At 35.2% G+C, this 20101-nt stretch overlaps 2 protein-coding genes across 6 annotated transcripts; one reads left to right on the top strand and one right to left on the bottom strand.

Annotated features, from left to right (window-relative positions):
• The first annotated feature begins 26 nt into the window (after positions 1-26).
• LOC124180784 (protein C19orf12 homolog) lies at positions 27-2193 on the top strand. Of its 3 annotated transcripts, none has more exons than XM_046566569.1 (3): positions 27-139; positions 506-679; positions 847-2193. In XM_046566569.1, exons 2-3 carry the CDS (start codon positions 520-522, stop codon positions 1107-1109), a joined length of 423 nt encoding a protein of 140 aa, XP_046422525.1. In that variant the 5' UTR covers positions 27-139; positions 506-519; the 3' UTR covers positions 1110-2193. The 3 variants fall into 3 exon arrangements, with proteins under 3 accessions (XP_046422525.1, XP_046422524.1, XP_046422526.1); XM_046566568.1 differs by having other exon boundaries at positions 27-148; XM_046566570.1 differs by lacking the exon at positions 27-139 and adding an exon at positions 214-416.
• LOC124180776 (E3 SUMO-protein ligase RanBP2-like) lies at positions 1217-20098 on the bottom strand. Of its 3 annotated transcripts, XM_046566552.1 has the most exons (25): positions 19882-20098; positions 18365-18590; positions 18028-18204; positions 17373-17685; positions 16827-17137; positions 16606-16703; positions 16367-16487; positions 15977-16192; positions 15330-15450; positions 14484-14649; positions 14241-14398; positions 13941-14091; positions 13618-13861; positions 12854-13065; positions 11305-12658; positions 11007-11102; positions 9530-9768; positions 9195-9404; positions 6481-8934; positions 6201-6294; positions 5901-6137; positions 5062-5421; positions 3294-3586; positions 2812-2937; positions 1217-2576 (listed from the first exon to the last, which is right to left on the bottom strand). In XM_046566552.1, exons 1-25 carry the CDS (start codon positions 19951-19953, stop codon positions 2511-2513), a joined length of 8115 nt encoding a protein of 2704 aa, XP_046422508.1. In that variant the 5' UTR covers positions 19954-20098; the 3' UTR covers positions 1217-2510. The 3 variants fall into 3 exon arrangements, with proteins under 3 accessions (XP_046422508.1, XP_046422506.1, XP_046422507.1); XM_046566550.1 differs by having other exon boundaries at positions 6201-8934; positions 19882-20097; XM_046566551.1 differs by lacking the exon at positions 11007-11102 and having other exon boundaries at positions 6201-8934; positions 19882-20097.
• Positions 20099-20101: the final 3 nt, after the last annotated feature.

Below are 20101 nucleotides of genomic sequence, written 5' to 3'. Positions count from 1 at the left end.
CGACCCTTTGTTCTTTCCAGTCCCGAAAAACTAAAGGAGTTATCTATAGAAAGTTCAGTGGTCATCACCGTAAACGCGATCATCACTCATCGTTGCAGCTGTCATTACGTCGAAGAAGTGATCACGTCACACCACATTGGTAAATCAGGTAATTTTAATTGTTTACATTTACCATACGAGTTCATCTCTCTCTCCCAGTCGCACTTTGAACCACTATCGATTCTATCGTCTGTGAATTCTATGGGGAACCCCCTCTGTCCTTAAATCCCCCCGATTTGTAGTGATTTCATCTTTAATTTCACCTTCAGTAAATCCACGGGGTCTCTGTCGAGCAGGGCGTACTCTAGATCTGCTTCTGGCATACCTAGTTTACAGCACTAGTTACCATCAAATTCAGCTCAATTATTCCAAGCTTCGTAAAATATTCTTATCTACTGACTTTTACTAAATTTATCTCCTGGTTATATTTCACATTTTTTTGTTTGTTACGTATAATATGTCTCAGGTCACAAACAAATCATGGAAATGGCGGCAAAAGAACTGCTATGGGAGGTATCCAGACTCACTGAACTTCAAAGTGTTCACGTCAGTTTAAAAGAGAGCTTTAAGGGAGCAATGATAACTGGAATCTCAACACTGGCTGGTGGTCTCTTCTTGGGTCCTATAGGATTAGCTATTGGTATACAGTTGCACACACACTGTAATGATAGATAGGTTACCAATATTACAATTTTGTTAAAATCATATTCGACTTGATTAATACTTTTACCATACCTACAGTACATTGCTAGTCTTTTGTATCACCTTGAAATTTACCATCATTTCCATTTGTTTATCATGTTTCAGGAGGTACAGTCGGAGGATGTTCCGCAGCTTTCATGGCGAGGAATAAATTTATATCAATTACAGATGTAATTTTGTACGAACTTACACCACAACAACAATGTGATCTTGCTGATGCAATCCGTAAATGTCTTAACTCTGTTAATATACAAGATGCAGTTCAGTTTGCAATAAATGTTGCTCAAAATCCTTCTGTGGCTACAACTGTAGCTATGACTGTAATTACGTTTCTTAATTCTCAACAAGGCATGAAGATTGTGGACTGAACTACATAGTATAATTAGTTTTACAAGCTATGTCAGTAATCAGATATGTTTTGTGATAAAAATTTAGAAATATTCTTGAGAAACTGGATATATTTTTCACATAGATGCTAATATTTGCTGGTATTGCTACGAAATTCAGGTTTAGTACATTTTTTTACTGGCCTTGGTATGATATTTCGATCATATTAATGCCAATACTACTACAACTGATGATACGTTAATCTCTTACTGCAAATACAGTTCATCGATGAATAACAAAATATTGGCACAATTTCGCAAATTCAACTTTCAACAATGTATCTGAAAGTTTCAAATGGTTCTGTAAACATCAATAATATTTCTCAAGGGCGTTATTTGGCAAGCATCTGGTATATGTACAGAGGCATACCAAAACCTGTGTATGTTACGTGAACTGTATCATTGTATATTTAGGTACCTAGACCACACAATCGCCAAAAATCGCATATAATTAGAATATCAATATTTTGGTTTATTGGTTACCTGAACTTATTTAAACTCTACAACTTTATTCATCACTTCTATAGACAGATACAGATGTTGAACTTGTGAAATTTTCTTGTAAAATATCAAAAATCGTTTAATCTAATACCATAACGAATGCCAGTTCAAATATGACTAGTAAATGTAAGTTGTATGCTAGCCGATACTAACCTAAGTAAAGTAAACAAATAAGTTTACGTGGAAATAATAAAAAAATGTAACTATAAAAAAAACCGAATTATACAAAACTGTTTGACGATTGATTTTACACGCCTAAATATACAAATGGTGCATCATTTGCGAAATATGAACAAGCTTCTATGTCAATATCAGTTAAATTTTAAAAGTATTTTTACCACATATATACCAGTAAAATACCAGGTTAACTTAGAAAACGTTCGAAAACTTATTGAAACACATAAAAATTACTACCTCTAGATACTATAACCATAAGTTTGTCCCATTATTGTGCATTAAACACAGAACTAACTGTCGAGTACTGGAAACAAAAAATTTATCAGTTTTGAATGTATATATTTACATTTGTGAAGAGTTTGCTTTCTAATAAAGAAATGTGCGATTATACGCTGTTTCTTCAGATACGAAGATATTTAGGCGGCTGATCTTGACCGTGAGACTATAATATTTAGTCGTTTATTAGAAATAAGTTTCAGATTTAATAACCAGCCGTGTTAATTTTTAAAACAATTTCCATGCACAAACGTTTCATACAACCTTAAATTATTTATCAATGTAATACTCAAAGAATATAAGAAATAATTATATCATACAAATAAATCTACCAACTTCAAAAACTTAATGTAAATTAAGAAAGTCTTTTCAGTTCACGATTGACTATAGCATTATTATAAAATGCCCAAATTCTATTGTTAAAAATTTTTATTCTTCCTCAGGGATATAGTACTCCGGTTCTAGGATTTCAGACTCTCTGGCAAAACCTAGTCCCTAAAAACAAATATACAGTTTATAATATTAATTACATTCAATATGAATGTCGGTATAATAACAGTAACTATAGTTTGACTACTTATGGATGTTCATTTTTTATACAAATCTTCTTACAAGCATAGAGAGGCAAGTAGACACACATAAGCAATCCCTAAAATTCTAGATGTTTTTTGATGGCAAGGGAAAGGAAATCTCGAAATAATTCGCCATAACATTTTTTCGGAATTCTTACCTCTTCGAAAACTGCAAACATTTCTCGGGCAACCGGTAATGATGAAAAGATTGCTTTCAAGTTCCGTTTCACAGGTATTTCTAAAGCATAATCTATTGCCGACCATGTGCATTCCTTTTCGTTTACCTACAAATCAAAATACAATACGATATATACATTCTTTGGTATACTTATATATATGATACATCGAGAGTATTTGGTATTCAGAAAGTAACCAGATACTTAGAGACAGAATCGTCCTACAGCGGTAATGCAGGACATGAAGTCACTTTGACTGATTTGTGCAACCGCTTATACCAACTATTCTCTGAATATCTCCGAAAAAAGGTGATTTGCCATGAATACTTCAATACGCACAACCAGTCATATTTAGACGGTATACAACCCTATTACATTATACGTCCACAAGTATAGTTGCAACTAATACTTGAGAATGTATAGTTACAAGATTAAAAAATAAAATATATATTTTTATTAATTACCTGCATTTCAGTTTGAATACTGATTACTGTATTACTGACTATCTCTCCTGTGGTATCAGCTTCAAGAACAATCCTCGCACCAAAAATATCGGAATCAAAAAGAACTTTCAAATCACCCATGGCAACATTTTGCCATATTGAATCGTCATTTTGTTGTGCCAATAACGTCGCCCTTTTTTCAAACATTATTGAATATGACGCTTCGTCGTCTTCTTCATCAATATCATCTTCATTTTCATCGTCGTCTTCATTTTCATCTTCTGGTGGTTCTACTGACTCTTGGTACTTATTTTCTGTTAACAAAAAAGGACAATATCATAGTCATGTGTGCTATTTCAAGTGAAGTGTGGCAATCCGCATTCTTAAAAAGTTGCTATTCACAGACTTCATTTCATCGAATAAATGCCACTTGATATAAGTTCCCAATGTAGATCTCAAAAAAAAAAATTAATAACCTTTGGATACACCAATAACCAATTATACGTTATCCGAATTGTTTGATTGGAAAAATTTGAAAATTTTCCGTATGCTACACATTGTTATGAAGAATAAATAGGTAATTACTTGTAGCAGATACTCACCTATCAATCTGACTAGTCTTCGTTCTGTCTTCATCCAATATTTCTTATAAGTTAGTTTTGATAGAAATTTAACATGAATGCTCGCATAGGTCAAAATATGAGTAGCAGAACTTTATTAATCTTGGATTGTAATAATTGGATAATAAGCGAATAAATATGCAGCATTTATAGACATAAACACATATTTAATATTTTATTAAGCAAATATACCGAATAGTAGTGTTAAATTACGTGGTACTAGATGTAAACATAGTATGTAATAATGGTAAAAACGGGTAGAGCAGTAGGGAGAATTAAAATTATTCATGGAGGTGAAGAACACAAGATTCTTTCATGACCCTACCTGCAGAATAATATCGACCATTTACCTGTGCGCCAACAATAAATTTAAGTCAATGATCAAAAACTAACAATACATTTACTGCTAATTTAGAAACGAATTCTTCGCATGTAAAGAAGTTTGATAATTGAATTTGGAATTATTGAAAAAACAAGTTACTTGTTTTTTAAGTCAATTGAATTATTAAATTGAAATTCATAAATTTATGCAGCGATAAAAATATATTCATTCAATCAAGAAATTCGTATACTATAAGAAATAATCCAAAAAAGTATGTTGCAATCGTGTATTAAGCCAAGCCAAACCAAATTAAATTTGATCAGCAATTGTGTTAGTATTATTTTATTTCGACACAAAATACCAGTGCCCTGCCGGATGTATGCTGCTGTAATGAAATCGACCAAGCGTTACATTGTATTTATACTATACACACAATTTAAACTGCAGACGATTTTGTTCGATACAGAATTATTTCTTACATTAATACAACAATTTTTATCACAAAGCCTGGTACATTTGCAAGCAAAACAGTTTTAGCAGTTGTACTGGTGTAAACTGATAGTACAAAAGAATTAACCAATTAGAAAACCAATACATTCTAGACTGCAAATTAACACAAGGAGATTGTATTTTTCACCACCATATTGCATACTATCAATCGTTCAGACATCTGTGTAAAAAAATTATTAAAAAAAAAAAAAAAAAACAATCACAAATTCAGAATGTCAATAACAAAGCATGGAAATATACATAAACCTTGTCTTTAGAATTGCGAGTACCATGAAGATAAAATCAATAAATGATAAAATATCATACATTACGTTATTGGTTCTGATAGATTAGCTACCTTGGCTGATGTTTTGTCTGTCTCGCAATTCAAGCTGCGCCTTGTCAATGGCTTCCTTGAACTCAGCTGCAAGTTGTGAATTTTTAAATTTAACGGCAAGTTCCTCAACCGCAGGTTCTTCCTCTGCATAATTCATCCCAGCCCAGCACCAAGCTCTATCAGAGCTGTTCAGTGTGTGAAATTCTTGATCTGCTGTCAATAACAAGTTACAGACCACCTTGTGAACTTGTTCTCTACGCAACAAGAGACGATAAGTCCCATGAGCAACATGATGCAATAGTTTCATTTCACCGACACCTCTTTCTTTCCATTCTTTAGTCGAATTAACAAATCTGTAGAGTTTAGCTCGTTGGCAAAATTCTGAAATTATATATAATGAAGTGAACCTGCTATTCAAATTAATGGGTTATTCAAGTGAATATTGGTTGGAAGTAATAATGTATTATATCTCTGTGTGACGAATGCCATAGTCATGTGGAACAGGATTTAAGGTTGTAGGATTTGTACGCTGCGAAAAATATAACAAAAAGTTCAGAGAAGGTTGAATTTCTACTTTGCAAAATTTTCCAAGAGATGCATGAATTTTCAGTCATCTTAAGTCAATCATCAAAGGCACTTTGTCCAGTATTACTGAGTACTGTGAAATTTCACAGTTATGTCAGCGATAGCATCAAGTACATATTCTATAGACCAGCGTAACATTCTGTTGAGGTTTTTCTATACCAAATATACTGAATTGATACTTTTTTCACTCAGAGGGTTCTAAAACTTTAAGTGAAGTTGAATTATTATTTAGTATTCCACTAAGAATGGCCGGTAAAAGTTAGTAAATTTCTAACCTCTTTCCTCATCTTCTTCTCCAGTGCGCACTTCAATGGCATCTGGTAGAGGTACTATTGGCTCAAAGTGTGGATCGTGTTCTTCACCGTTGTCATTTTCCTCCACCTCTTCGTCATCATCTTTACTCTTTCCTGTTGTATCTTCCTTTGGTGGATGAGGTTGAGGTGCATTAGTATTCACTGGCTTTTTAGTGCCAAATACTGAGGTGCCCGCTCCGACAAATGAAAAGTTCGGATCTGAAATTTGCTTCGTTTCTTAAAAAAAGTTTATTTAAAATATATAAATAATACCTTACATACCTTTTTGAAAAGCTGGTTGTTGTGGTGCGTTGGCAGCAAGTGTTGAAAAAGTTGTAACATTATCCGTTGGCAGAAAAGAAAATGCATCGGTTTTCTTATTGTCCAAAGTATCTAATTTTAACCCAAATCCACTTGATCCCAATTCTTTGCTTATTGTACTGCTAAACATCGAAGTAGTGTTATTCTTAGGACCAAATATTGAATTTGTACCAGCTGTTGAAGGCATTTCGCTATTACTATTCAAAGTGGATTGGTTGTTCGCAATAGATCCAAAAACAGGTAAATTTGTTGTCGACTCATTAGACAGTCCTTTGAGTATTTGAGTTTTGTCCGATTTGGAAGATGCTGTTGTACCTGTTAGTACAGTATTAGATTTCGGAGCACCCATGCCAAAATTGATAAACGTGTTATTTGCAGGATTCTGAGTATTGCTGAATACTGTGGCGGCACCAAAACCTGGTGTTGCTGACTTAGCCCCATCAAATATAGATGGTGTAGGAGCAATATTATTGCCAAATACAGGATTTCCTGACCCAGAAAAAATATTAGATGTTGGTAACGTTGTTGGTGTTACAAAGCTGGCAGGGCTACAAATTTTCAAGTCATCGAATGGTTTGGCATCAGTCCCAGAACTTGCTGTCTTTTCAGTTGAACCACCAAAAGAAAAAACATTAGCACTACCTGTGCCGGACCCCAAGATTGGCACAGTAGAGGTAACAATAGAATTAGCTTGATTAGGTGAGGGCTGAAGTGTAAAACCACCTAGTTCGGAAGCCTGAGACGTTGTTGTCATCATTGAATTACCTCCTTCAAAAATAGGATTACTTGTTGCAGGTGTTCCAAAAGATATAGTAACTTTGGGTGAAAAAATATTTCCAAGTGCAGATGGTGTCACGCTTGGTGAACTTGTAGTGGAGCTAATACCTCCGATCACGTTTCCTACTGGCTTGCCAAACAAAGTAAGTGTGCTTGCAGAGCTGGTCGATGTTGATGTACTGCTACCAGTCAATTTTGAAGATGTTGTCTTCAATTCTTCAAGACCAGGAAGACTAGTCGCTGATGTTGCGTCATGAGGTGACGCTGTGGTCGGATTAGGAGTAACAAACAAAGTAGATTTAGAAGGCATTACGACGGTACCAACAGGCCATTTCTTAACCTCAAATTTGGGTGGACTGATAACTGGCTTTGATGTCTCAGGATTTTCACCAATTGCAGATGAGTCTGGATCTCTGCAGCCTATGCACCCAGGGCAATCAGGCATGTTTTTGTAGGCATAAAAGTTTTCTGGCAACTTGAGTTTCAATGCAGCAGCCTTTTCTTCCTCTGTAACTGTTTTTTCATAAACAATTTCAATGTCTGAAGAAGAACTGGAACAACCAAACAAATTTTTCCTAATGGTTTCTGGTGATTTTGTACTTGTCTTTGGTTCAGCTTTGTTAGCAGGCGTCTCAACAGATCCTTTGGCATTATTGATAGCAGTCTTAAACTCTTGTGCTATTTCAGCAGTCTTGAATCGGCACGCGAAATTTTCGTGAGAAATATCACCCTCACTGTAATCAGCAGCGTACCATAACCAGGTTTTATCATCTTTAGAAGTAAATTCCATGTCTGAAGTAATGACGTGGTTTAAGCATAATTTCAGAACTTGATCTCTTCTCATTAATAAGCGGAGTTTTCCGGTCTCTCTGTGCTTCAGAAGTTTTATGTCACCCAGTCCACGCTCTTTCCACTCTTTGGTAGCAGACTCATATCTAAATAGTTTAGCTCTATGACTGTACAGTACAGCCTCGTTTTCTTCACCAGTTTTTACGTCAACTTTATCAGGTAGCGGAATAACTGGAGGGAAATAAACGTCCTCACTCTCAACAACTTCTTCTTCACTCGTTTCATCGCCACCTGGTGACTTCACAGGAGATTTAGGTTGAAACTGGAAATCAAATAATTTTCCTGGTGATCCAAATTGAAACGGTTTTTCCTGATTTTGTGCTACTCCCAAATTTTGAGGAGTCCCAAAAGTAAAAGTAGCACTGTCATTCAGATTTGAAGACCCAAACGAATATCCAATATGGATCTTTGCCGTATCACCAGCAGCTTTAGCATCAGATTTAGGTGTACCAAAGGTAAAACAAAGAGCAGGATCTTTTGGTGCAGTCTGTGAAATACCAAATGAAAACGATGGCGTCGATGCAGAGGAGCTTGTGATATTGAAGCCACTAGTTTTTGGTTTAGCTGGCATGGAGGGATTCTTGGGTGAATCGCAAGCAACACAATAATTATTTGTTGCACTATTAACAAGGTAACAGTCCTTGCAATCCCAGGATCCAGCGCTAGGCTTGAAAAGCTGTGAAAGCGGAACTTTATCAGATGAAGTAGTACTTTGACCAATCGATAAGGATTTGACTTCTGATGATGCACTGCTTGAGATGGGTTGTTCAGGAGTTACAGGTGATTTTACAATAGTCGTCTTAGTGGTGTTTGGAGCAGGTGATTCACATGCCAAGCATTTACTTTTCGTAGCATCATTTCTAGTGTAACATGCTCCACATTCCCAAGAACCAGCCGCAGGTTTAAACATTTCTGCCAATGACTTATTCTGTTTACTGTCAGCTTTGTCCTCTTTAGATTGTTCTTTTACATTTTTGTTTGTCATTTTTTGTGGTGCTGCCTCTGTAGGAATACGATCATTTACCATTTTCTTTTGTTGAATCGTCAACACATTGTAGAATTCAGATGCCTGAAAGAGAAATTATTATTAGTATTATATACTATAATTTGATATCACTAATAATTTTCATGCAGCTAAAAATTGTTATAAGGTATAACTGTGACCTGCACTTGAGAAAGTTGTTCCCTAAATAGGGACAAATATCAGAGTTCAATGTTGGAGAATTTACTTCTTCGTAGTATTTTCATTACAGATGTAAGCTAAAAGTCCTTGATTTCTCCAATTTTACAAGGCGCAATGTATTATAGTCATTAATGAGTAAAACTAACCTGATCAGCTGTTTTAAAACGAATTGCGAACATTACTGGAACAACTTCTCCTTCGCTATAATCTTGAGCACACCAATTAACAGCTTTATTGTTTCCAGTCATAAATGAAAATTTTATTTCAGACAGCAGCAAATGATTACAACAAACTTTGAGAACCTGTTCCCTACGCATTAGCAAGCGAACTTTTCCTGTAGCTGGGTCGAGTAAGATCTGAAAATAATTTAAGGAGTGTTGATTGTAAAAGTACTAAGTATTATATTTCGTAAATAATTTACAGCATTAATTTAATAACGTTTCGAAATTTACGATTGTATGTGTTGGTTCTTTAATCTTACTTTCATTTGACCAATTCCTCTTTCCTTCCATTGTTTGGAATCACTGTCAAACCGTAACAATTTTGCACGTTCTTGAAATAGAACAGTTTCCCCTTCTTCACCAGTAACTACTTCAACAATGTCTGGTAGAGCAATGACAGGAGAAAATTCAGCAGTTGGGACAAATTCGTCCACTTTATCTTCTGGATCTTTAATTACATTCTGGTCAAGACTTTGATGAGATTTCTCAAGTGATTTACCTGATAAAAGAATATTTTACCATATTATTTTACCTATGTAACCCAGTTTTGATAACGGTATGAAAAAAAAAAAAAAAAAAACAAACGTATTAAGTGGTAACTATGTACAAAATAAGCGTAATATTACTACCAATTTGAATGGGGTAGTGGAGGTTTTCATTATAGCAGCTGTTATTTATAGATGGTCATTGCATCATTCAAGTAAAACTTACCATATAGTTAAATACTTGACTGAGTATATTAATCTCGGTTAAAAAGTTTATCCCTAAGTAAGTTTTATTTGAAAGATTAAATAACCAGCCTTCACTACTGGTAAACGTTTGGCACAAAATAACGTTGGAATTGTTGAATAGCATTTTTGGAAAATTTTCCTATAATAGATCTACTTTATATTTTAATAGTTTACAATGATTTATAAGTTTTTTACTACGAAGAAAAAATAAACTCTTCCAAAATTATTGGCTTCCAAATGCTAGTTGATTTTTCATCTGACTCAAACCATATAAACTCTATTCAGCTCTATTCATGGAATACACATTTATTTGAAGGAGTTCATCCCTCTATAACAATATTCATATTCACGTAACCAAATATATTGAAACTGAGTATTCAATTCATGATGATATTAAAAGTTGTCTTCTATAAAGGTTCAAATATTTTTTAATGACCAAAATCATGTTAATGCTTTTGATACTAATAATTAACTAACTGGTTTTGGAAGAAATCATCGAAATTTTCCATAAATTCACACTAGATGATTATAGCATACAGTTTTTTTGGAGATACAGGAAAATAGCTTTGAAGTTGCGATGCGTCGAAATACATTACTGACAAATTTAACACTGTGTAAATATGAAGTAAGTTGAATTTGCTATATTATGTAACCTTATGATATGATAGCTTCTTCAACTGGATCCCAAGTTATTTATTGTATTTATTTATAAATAGAATTTAAAAATTTTATGGAATTTTTAAAATAACTTTCAACTATTGAAATTAGTTGGTATAGACGTATTTAGAAAATATTGATAACAATGTCCGAAATTTCCTTTGATTATACCCAAAAAAATTCTTTACAGGTAGATATTTTTTTTTAATTGCAAGGAAAAAAAAACGAGCAACTAACACAACATGTAAATCTACTTATGACTACAGATATCACCACAACCACAACCACTACCCTAACTACTAGTATCACTACATTCAACTGCAACTACTGTGTGAACGTTTTCGCATACCAGTAGCGACTGCTGCTACCAAAGTAGCTGGTGCAGGAGCATGAGGGCGCCTGAGTGGCGTCCGGGGGGGAAATAATGTAATTGGTGACGTACTACCTACAAAATATAAACAGATGTTTGCACCTTTTATAGATTTGAAATTTTGTTCCCTATTCTACGGTTTTAATGTTCAGAAAGTAAAAGGTAAAGTTCTGACGATTGCGTAGGGATCCTTACATAGAAGAGAAATGCAAAAGAAAACACTTAGCACTTAAGTTATAAAAAAAAAAAAAAAAAAATAAAACATAATTATGCATACCAGTTATAGGAGTTTCTGTTTCAATTGATTTCTTCAGAGACAGAACAGTTGACGTCGTAGTTTGATTGGGAATATTGATCACATTAGGCACATTTACAGCAGCAGCAGCTGGCAAAGTTGGTCTCCCGAATGAAAATGCAGGAGTTGGATCAGGTTGCATAGTTTTGATGAATGTGAATCCAGTAGGTTTTGAATGGGTAGATTTTTGTGCAACATTGGCACTAATGGATGCTGTAGTAGTTACTTCAATATCAGCAGGTAATGACACAATTGGAGCAAAGTCACGAATTGATTTATGACCAGTTTCTGAATACGACTCGTTTGAACTTTTGGTTACGCTAGTTGACAAGATACTTGCATTTCCACTGGACTTTTCGGTAACAGCCAAATTCGTTGGAATGGTTGTCGTCAAGGTAGTAGATAATGGTGGTAAGTTTACAGTAGTTGGAATAGTTGCTTGCAAAGGCATCGATATCTGATAATTGTGTGGCACATTTGATACTGGCTGGCCTCCGCCCAGTCTATGGTGAGCAGGAACAGTAACACTCAACATTGGTTGAACAGATGGTACTGTTGTCGGTAGAGTATCTGAAGTAGTTATTACAACGTTAACTGGTGGAGCCTTGGTAGGAGCAATATCATTGACTATAGTGTTATCATTCTTTGCAGTATCCAGTCTCTGTCCTTGAATTGGTAGCGATTGATCAGGCATAGAAATTGAATCAGGCACCTGACTCGGTAGTCTAGGAGTGAAAATTCCTTGCTGAATTATATTGTCCATTATTTTCGGCATTGTACCAATCTTCTGATCAACTGGCGGCCGAGGATACAAAGCAGGCATTGGGTACACACTAGGTGGATACAGCGTTGGAATATGTGCAGAAGGATCACTGAATGGTAACGTGCCTTGATAATATCCTTGCAGTGCTGCAGGAGGATACACGAGCGTAGAATAAGCTGGGTGTCTTGGTGTAGGTGAAAACATATTTGCAGGAAATGATGGAACTGGTCCTGATGGTTGGGGGGCTACAGCCGGACCGTAACTCAAATCTCCATAGTCTTCCTCACCTAATACACATAAATCTTCTTCAGGGTTTGGAATTAGAGATGCAAGGCTTGGATTATTGACTGGGCGTTGCTTTTGAGTCTCTCTTCGTAAGTCAGCTACTTCTTTCTTCAATTCTTTCAATTGTTCCCCTACATCTTTTTTCAATTCCTTCAGTTGTTCTACCACTACCTTGTCTGTCTCTGAAAGAGCTTTCATTTGATCCATTATCGTTTGTATACCATTGTCCCTAGAGTGTATCAGTTGACGAATTTGAGCATCTAGGCGTTCGGGACTCGGTCTTGCTTCCTGAATGGTCAAGAAATTGACTAAAATGAGGAAGCGTAAATCCAGGATACAAATAATTTGTAAAAATAAATTTTCTTCCTAACACCATTTAATTACATATCGTCAAATCAGAAACGAAAAAGGAATAGTAACTTATTCGTATTGTGATCGAAAGTAATTTGTACATTTAGAATCTTTTACGAAATCATAACTCACAGTTCGATTGCGTGATAATTCCAAGATGTCTTGGTGTTGGGGCTTGCAAGGTGTGCTAGACTGATTTGGTGTCCGGTGCGTAGCCCTCTGAGGTGTATTAGATTTGTGAACATTACTGCTTGGACCATAGGAAGTATTTATAACAGCGTGATCTCCACTATGGGCAGACGAGTAGCTCTCATCAGACAATTCATCGCACTCGTTCCTGTTGACTGTACACGCGAATAATTGAAAACATATTAGAACGTACTGGTATTATAAATGTATCATAGATGAAGTGAAGCAATTCGTTGGAAAAATTAATAATCACAAACATGTCGACCACTGAAAATAGTCAAGTGAATTCCTTGACCTTTTCCTGGCTTTCCTGATCACCCAAATTATAATTTTTCTCCAACTAACAGTCTAAATTCGAATATCCAGGAAATACAGCTCTGAATCGATAGGTATTCAAAAACACGTTTGCAATCTATGAAATGGCTATGGAACCGAGCACATGGAGAATTGTCATTTTTTGCTTTTTAGCAAGGAAAATTTGATTCTTCCACTCTCCATATCACCATAAAATTCCCTGACCATTTTCCGGATTCTCTGATTTTACCATGACCAGTGGCCACCATAAAAAATACTCTTTCATTACATTTCAAGATTTGTGGATGAGTAAGGTTCTCGGCTTGTGAAATTAATTTTACATGCCGTGCTTCAAAACACGTATATTTACTATGAAAAAATTAAATTTCACGATAAAATAGAAGCAAACTTACGATCATTCCTCCATAAATCAGGATCAATGCGTTTCAGTTCATTTTCAATTCCAGAAATATGCTGGCAAAGCTCTGAATCCAGTGGGTGTTTCGGATTGGTACCTGGGCTGCGTAAACGATCGAGAGTTAAATAAAAGCAATCTCGAGCTTTTGACAACATGATAATATGCTGTGAACGCATTTCTGATGTCAAGCTTTCCCTGGGTAATGAACTAACGAGCTCATCGGCAAGTGTTTTATAGATCTGAAAGCATTATAAACTTCATGAGTTTACAAACCACAAAAGTGCCTAACGAAGTTATTGGCATTATTATCAAACCAACCTGAGCTTGCTGGAAAGAGGCCTCTGGGCATTTTAATGCTCTTAATGCTTCAATTGCTTGTTCATATTGTTTATTTCGTTGATATTTTTGAGCTAATAGCAATCTACCTTCTTCCAAAGCGTTTGTTAATTCCACGTTGTTCATATCTTTCCTGTTGTTAACAAAATAAATCTCATTAATTAAACGACATTGAAAAACTATGAAAGAATAATACAAATACAACTATTGGTAGACATCTTAAGTAGACTTCATATTCTTAGATTCAATCACAATGTGAAGAATTACAAATCACATACTGACCCTTGATAATCAAACAATTTCGTAGCTATAGTACGTATAGTCTGATTATTTTGAAGTCTCTCTAACAGAGGAACAGCTGCAGACCAATAAAGTTCACAGCGAGCCTCCAGTGCTGGAATATCACTGTGTTCTTCATTTTTTTCTTTCATCACTTTAACCTAAGATGATTAAAGAAACATCGTAGTATTAATGATCAATATTAGTCATTTTCCAAAAAGATCTACAATCCTGATAAAAACGTACTCTGTGATGGAAGATACGTGCCAAATGAACCAAGAGACACGGATGTAATCCATGATTGTCTATGCAACGAACTACCTCAAGACCGTGTTGTAATATTTGTCTTATTTCTCCAATCTCACTTCCAACTCCTTCCTGGTCTCGATACATCCTGTATGCTGCTGTCCACCTATTGTTAAAGATGATATTGAGGCTTAGTCAATACAGTGTTATATCACATATTATTAAGTTCAGATTGCGTTAACTGTAACTTAAAACATGTCCAAATATTTATGTATTCAAAGCATTGTAAAGGAGAAGGATCTGTCTATTAGCCGAAATCTGATATTACACTATGTTCGTCAATTTCTCCAACTACAAATACTATTTATACTGCTTTAGTAGTTTTGTTGTAAGATAAAATTTTAAAAATATTATTTTTACCAGCTAAGAAAATCAGTATCCTTCTCGGAAAATTGATTTTTTATGCTAAAATTTCATCATTCATTCTAAGGCATCTGCAATGTAAGTGTATAGCATATAAGAACATATATTATAGAATTCGAATATCAGGTCAAAAGAGAACATAAACCTATTAAATATTTATGGAAGCGCACCATCAACTCATTTAATTGAAATACTTGCATATATAAGTTGATAATGGGTTAAAAAAAAACTTATCATGAATTATTGAGACACGAATAAAAATCTATTCAAAAATAGTTATAACTCGAATATTTGAAATACTGGAATAATTATAAGATAATTTTTTCCACCTGTCATATCAGTAAGTGTAAGTATGGATGGTTCTTTGAATCCTCGAAAGTCACAAGGTGATTCTTTTCGAGTACAATCATTTATGATACCCACCACTTCTCTTGAGTACTGCTACAAAGTGAGTTGGTGATGTCAGCTGGTAGAGTTGGCAGCCTGTCGGGACTCCAGAACCCACTCCGTTGTTGATCCTCCACAATGACAGAGGCGCACAAAACTGTCACACAATCATACACGTACATACACATACATCCATGCGTTCGCACAAAGAGAATATATAATCAAAAAATCAAATGTGTTTAATATTTTGAACGTGTGCATCTGATTACTTGTCAACGAAAAAGAATTTCAAATCCAAATATATCAAGAGCCACCAGCAAATCGCGATTAAACCTTCTAAAAAATAATCTTATACATACTTTTATGTAGCAGAATTGTTTTATTTACTATTGATCAAGAATTGCACTGTGGATTCGGTGGCCGACTGAAATAAAACACTACTCTAATCTCAAAATATAGTAGAACAAATAAAAAGCGATTCACACCCAGTTCAAATCAATACTGATTTGCATTTGTCTATGTTCATTTCGACTGACCTATCGCCAACTTGAAAATTTTCTGTAGTGTCAACAGTAAGGTAGAAACAAGTGTGAGGAATCTATATATACATGGCACACATTCTACAGCAGTTCGTCACATTTTCATCCCATCTCCTCAGAATTCTTATTGACTAAAATACTAACCTGCAGCATTCAAAAATGCATCAATATCTAGCCGACTCAAACTGTCTGCTCCTCCATGGCTCAGATTGTAGACAGAAAACTGCAATTCAGGGAATATGTGGCAATATTGATGAGGTTGAGGGCCAATAAAGTTGTTGTGATTATTATGATGTGGCCGATGTTTGATGCCCAACCAAACTTGATGGTGTAATGAGCTTGGCCAAACCTCTTCTGAGACTGGAACAGAATTACAAATGTATTTAATAATTCATGCCAATGGACTTCTTGGCGTAAGGTCTCATGATTTGGCTTGCATAATATTAACAAACAACTGTCAGTGGCTAGGAATTTCAATTTTCATCTGTGAATAAACATTGCTCAGCAGTAAAGACATAGCTTGGTATAACAAACCTTCGTCATGATGTTTCAGCTCATTATATGTGCAAAGCCTAAGTGGAGGGTTTGGAGAAGAATGATTGGCAAAGTATGAGCTCTTCATCAATTGCTGTTGCACCCGACTTACAAATATTCTCTGCAAAAAAATTTTTTAATTAAACTCAATGCATTTGATACAAGTCTTGTCTCAGATTGTCAGAAATATTCTGTAATTAATAAATACACATCTATCAGGTGAAAAAACTATCTTTTACCTGATAAACTCGTTCCCTCCAAGCACCAGTACAAAATTTGTCAATTTTGTCTAAGAATCTTTTTGTATCATTTCTTGCATAGTCTTGAAGTACATGTCCTAGAAAATATTTTGTTTGCTAGAAGTAACTATACCATTACAAAAGCAAGTAGACAGAAAGTATTACACTCGTATCCTATCTATGTACCAAATTACTGAGGCAATATGAGGATTATAACTTACCAGCTTGACTGCATCTGTAAGATCCTTCTCGATACCATTGGTTAACTTGAGCTCTGCGCAGATCCTTCAGTTTTGTTGCCCAAAGCGCAGTAGGGTCAGGTGGATTGGTATGTAGCGCACATAATAGAAGTGGAGAGCACAACCGACCTGCTTCACTCCAACTCTGATGCTCACGCTTAGTTTTTCGGAGCATTAGACATGCTAAATGCAAGTGTAATTGGCCCCACATGTGCGCAAACATATGTTCAGCAAAAGTGGGATCGTTTGAAAGTTTCTTATGATGCTCTGCTTCTGTCAGGTTTTGGTCGAAACTAAAATTATACACAAAAGTATCTTACAGATGTATGTAAACTGAAAATGGATAACTTCTGAATACTTGAATGCATTGAACTGCTGATAAAACCTAAAAATTTCAGACGCACTTGAAGTTCTCGATTTTGTTTACTTTATAACTAATATTAAGATACTAAAGAGTTTAATTACATAGTGAGGTCTTTTAATTACTATTTGCTAATTCTTTAGTTACCATTTTCTCACTTTACTCACTTCAATATTGCCTGTGCAACTTCGGGGATAGATTTTTTTGGTCCATCACCCTGCTCTTTAAGAGACAGAGTGGCAAATCTCTCAAGAGCTGAAATGTATAGCATCCAGAAAGTCCAATCAGAAGACTTGCTATCTTTGCACTTTCCAAACAATTCACAAATTGTTTGATACCATGAGATATTATCCCTAAAGGTAAAGGTTGATTCCACACCCATGGCATGTTTGTATCCATCCTCGAGTCTATTTTTCACCATGTAATGGTGCAATAATTTGACACGCAATGTTACATCTTTTGGTCTGGCTGACAATTCAGCTGGAAAAATAATTCACAATGTTGAGAATTGCGAAAAACAGGCTTTTAAGCAGTGAACTGGAATTGTTATTGTGAATCATGATAACTTTCCATTGCAGACATTTCAATTACAACTATACTAGTGACTTGATTCATTGTAAAAAAATGATTCAATGCAAAAACCTTAATTTCAAATACCTGTAATAGCACATACAACTAGTTTGTGTGAAAATTTATAGGACAGACTTAGTAAGAAGTAGGCAATTTTCGAAATTTTAAGACATTCCTACAGCAAAGAAAAATGAATTAAATGGAATCTTAGTAGTAGGATTCACATAATTACAATTTATACAGTAAACTTACATGCTATAAGTGCTTCAAGATCTTCCGCATTATCATTTGGTCTATCTACAGTTAGTAGTTTTTCTTTCAGCTGAAATACGACAGGATGATGCGGGAACTGTTTGTCTGCTCTTTCCAACCAATATCTGGCTCTGCTGACATCCATCCCTACGTCTGTGTCTGCCAGAATCTCACAAACTGTTTCATAAAACGAACATGTACATTAAGCTAAATACAAATGATGTCAGAAATATTATTTATAGCAATAAACCTATAGTCAAATTAATTTCGAGCAGAAAAATTTCTAGTCCTGAAACTACAGCTATACTTTGGTGGTGAGTGAAACAAATTAACCCACCTTTCAAGACTAGATCGTCTTGTTTGCCATCAATTTCAAGGGAGCATTTATATTTTGCTAACGCAGCTTCTTTCTGACCAAGAGCCTCGAGGGTTTGACCTAGTAGTTTATGTGCGTTAGCTGAATCTTCTCGCACTTCTAGGTAACATGACACGTATCTCCTTGCGGATTCGTAATCACCAACTTGGTAATAAAGTTTAGCAATATTGTAACATCTCAGGTTCCTCTGTAATTTATATTAAATTTTTACTTTGGAGATAATGAACTCTAAAACCTAAACTCTGTGAGAGTTGGGTGAAGGAAACCTAGGGTTGGTCAGCAATTTTTTATAATGATGCTCTAACTTTTATTTTAAATAAAGTAAAAAATACGACTTTAAAGATATGTTTGAGATAAATAAAAACGACGATAAATTATCTGGAATTATAAGCTTAAAAAGTGTAAAAGAATTTTCCTGATCAAAAATTGTATCCTAATCACCTTAGCAGCCATTTCAAACAACTTAATCCCTAGGTTTAAAGACTGTGTTGTGGTTTTAGATAGCCATAAGTATGATAATTCATTTTAATAAAGCTCTTCATTTTTAAATTTTATATACAAGTTAACACTACTAATACCTCAAGTTGAGTAAAAGGTTAAGAAGGCCAGCAGAAAATATGATGTCTTTACAACCCTCTAGGAAAAAACCTTCCACTTGAGTGTAAATTTGCACCGTCAACTTTTTTCTTATGGCAATTTAATATTATTTATTAGTTGCGGGTGTGAATTTACACCCAAACTGTTTTTTTTTTAATTTTATTCAAGGGAAATATAGACCAAGGTTTTTTTGTCGTTGACAGCCCCAACCGAAATCATTCGTCTTCTACGCGGACTCGTCTCATGTGCGGGTAAGCAAGGCAAACACCCTAAAATACTGTCTCGGAATTGGGGGTCGTCTTATATGCGGGGTCGGCTTAGACTCCGAACAATAAGGTAATTTAAGATACATGTATTATATATATTCGAAGGTAGAAGCTTTTTGAAGAGTACATTGGCAATTGTCTCTTATTGGATACAAAAGTCAATGATGAACAAAGAGATAATGAAGTAACAACAATCCAGCGTGCGATGGATTGTCCAAGAATAATCAGGAAACCGCAAAACATTGGTTAGCCCGGTTCTGGAATGGCATGAGAGATGCAAATCATATTATGTGTGGATAACAGGTTATGTGTAGATAAGTGTGAGTGCGTGTTATATCTACAGAGCTTCCGAGCCAGTACTTAAGGCCTTGGAATGAATAATAATATTTAAACATGCGACATTGTGCAAGTCGATGGCTAAAAATAAATTGAAAATAGCTAGATCATAAGCTGGCATGAGAAGATGATGTGGTTCAGTAAAATTGATACAGGAATTAGATCGAAATGCAGGAATCACTTCTGGCGGGACGATCGACATTTGCATGTGCATGTACGGTGACTCGGTGGTACTCATCATACACCGCGTAACGTTTTCATACGAGAATAATCTCCTACCTCATTTTCCGTCTTCAGCTTTCGTAAAATATCTTGCACGTGGCGATCAACGCTCTTCTTATCGTGGAACATGATTCCACAATATTTCGAATTCCTTTTGCTGTTCTTGCCGCACAGTTAAAGGTTGAAAAATATCGTTAAGACGAACCACCGCCGCCTCACCGTGGACATCACTATTCAAACGAACTTCTTTACGACAGTTGTACCAACCAACTCTAAA

Source organism: Neodiprion fabricii, chromosome 4 (assembly GCF_021155785.1).
Source record: "Neodiprion fabricii isolate iyNeoFabr1 chromosome 4, iyNeoFabr1.1, whole genome shotgun sequence".
NCBI lineage: Eukaryota > Metazoa > Arthropoda > Insecta > Hymenoptera > Diprionidae > Neodiprion > Neodiprion fabricii.
Note: the sequence above shows the minus strand (reverse complement) of the source record. Positions and strands in the feature narration are given on the sequence as shown.

Coding starts and splice junctions, on each gene's coding strand:
- LOC124180784 (XM_046566569.1), top strand. CDS start 520: ATGGAAATGGCGGCAAAAGAACTGCTATGGGAGGTATCCAGACTCACT. Junction 680..846: donor TCCTATAGGATTAGCTATTG/GTATACAGTTGC, acceptor ATCATGTTTCAG/GAGGTACAGTCGGAGGATGT.
- LOC124180776 (XM_046566550.1), bottom strand. CDS start 19,953: ATGTTCCACGATAAGAAGAGCGTTGATCGCCACGTGCAAGATATTTTA. Junction 14,399..14,483: donor CACGTATCTTCCATCACAGA/GTACGTTTTTAT, acceptor TAATCATCTTAG/GTTAAAGTGATGAAAGAAAA. Junction 8,935..9,194: donor GTTTTAAAACAGCTGATCAG/GTTAGTTTTACT, acceptor TTTCTCTTTCAG/GCATCTGAATTCTACAATGT.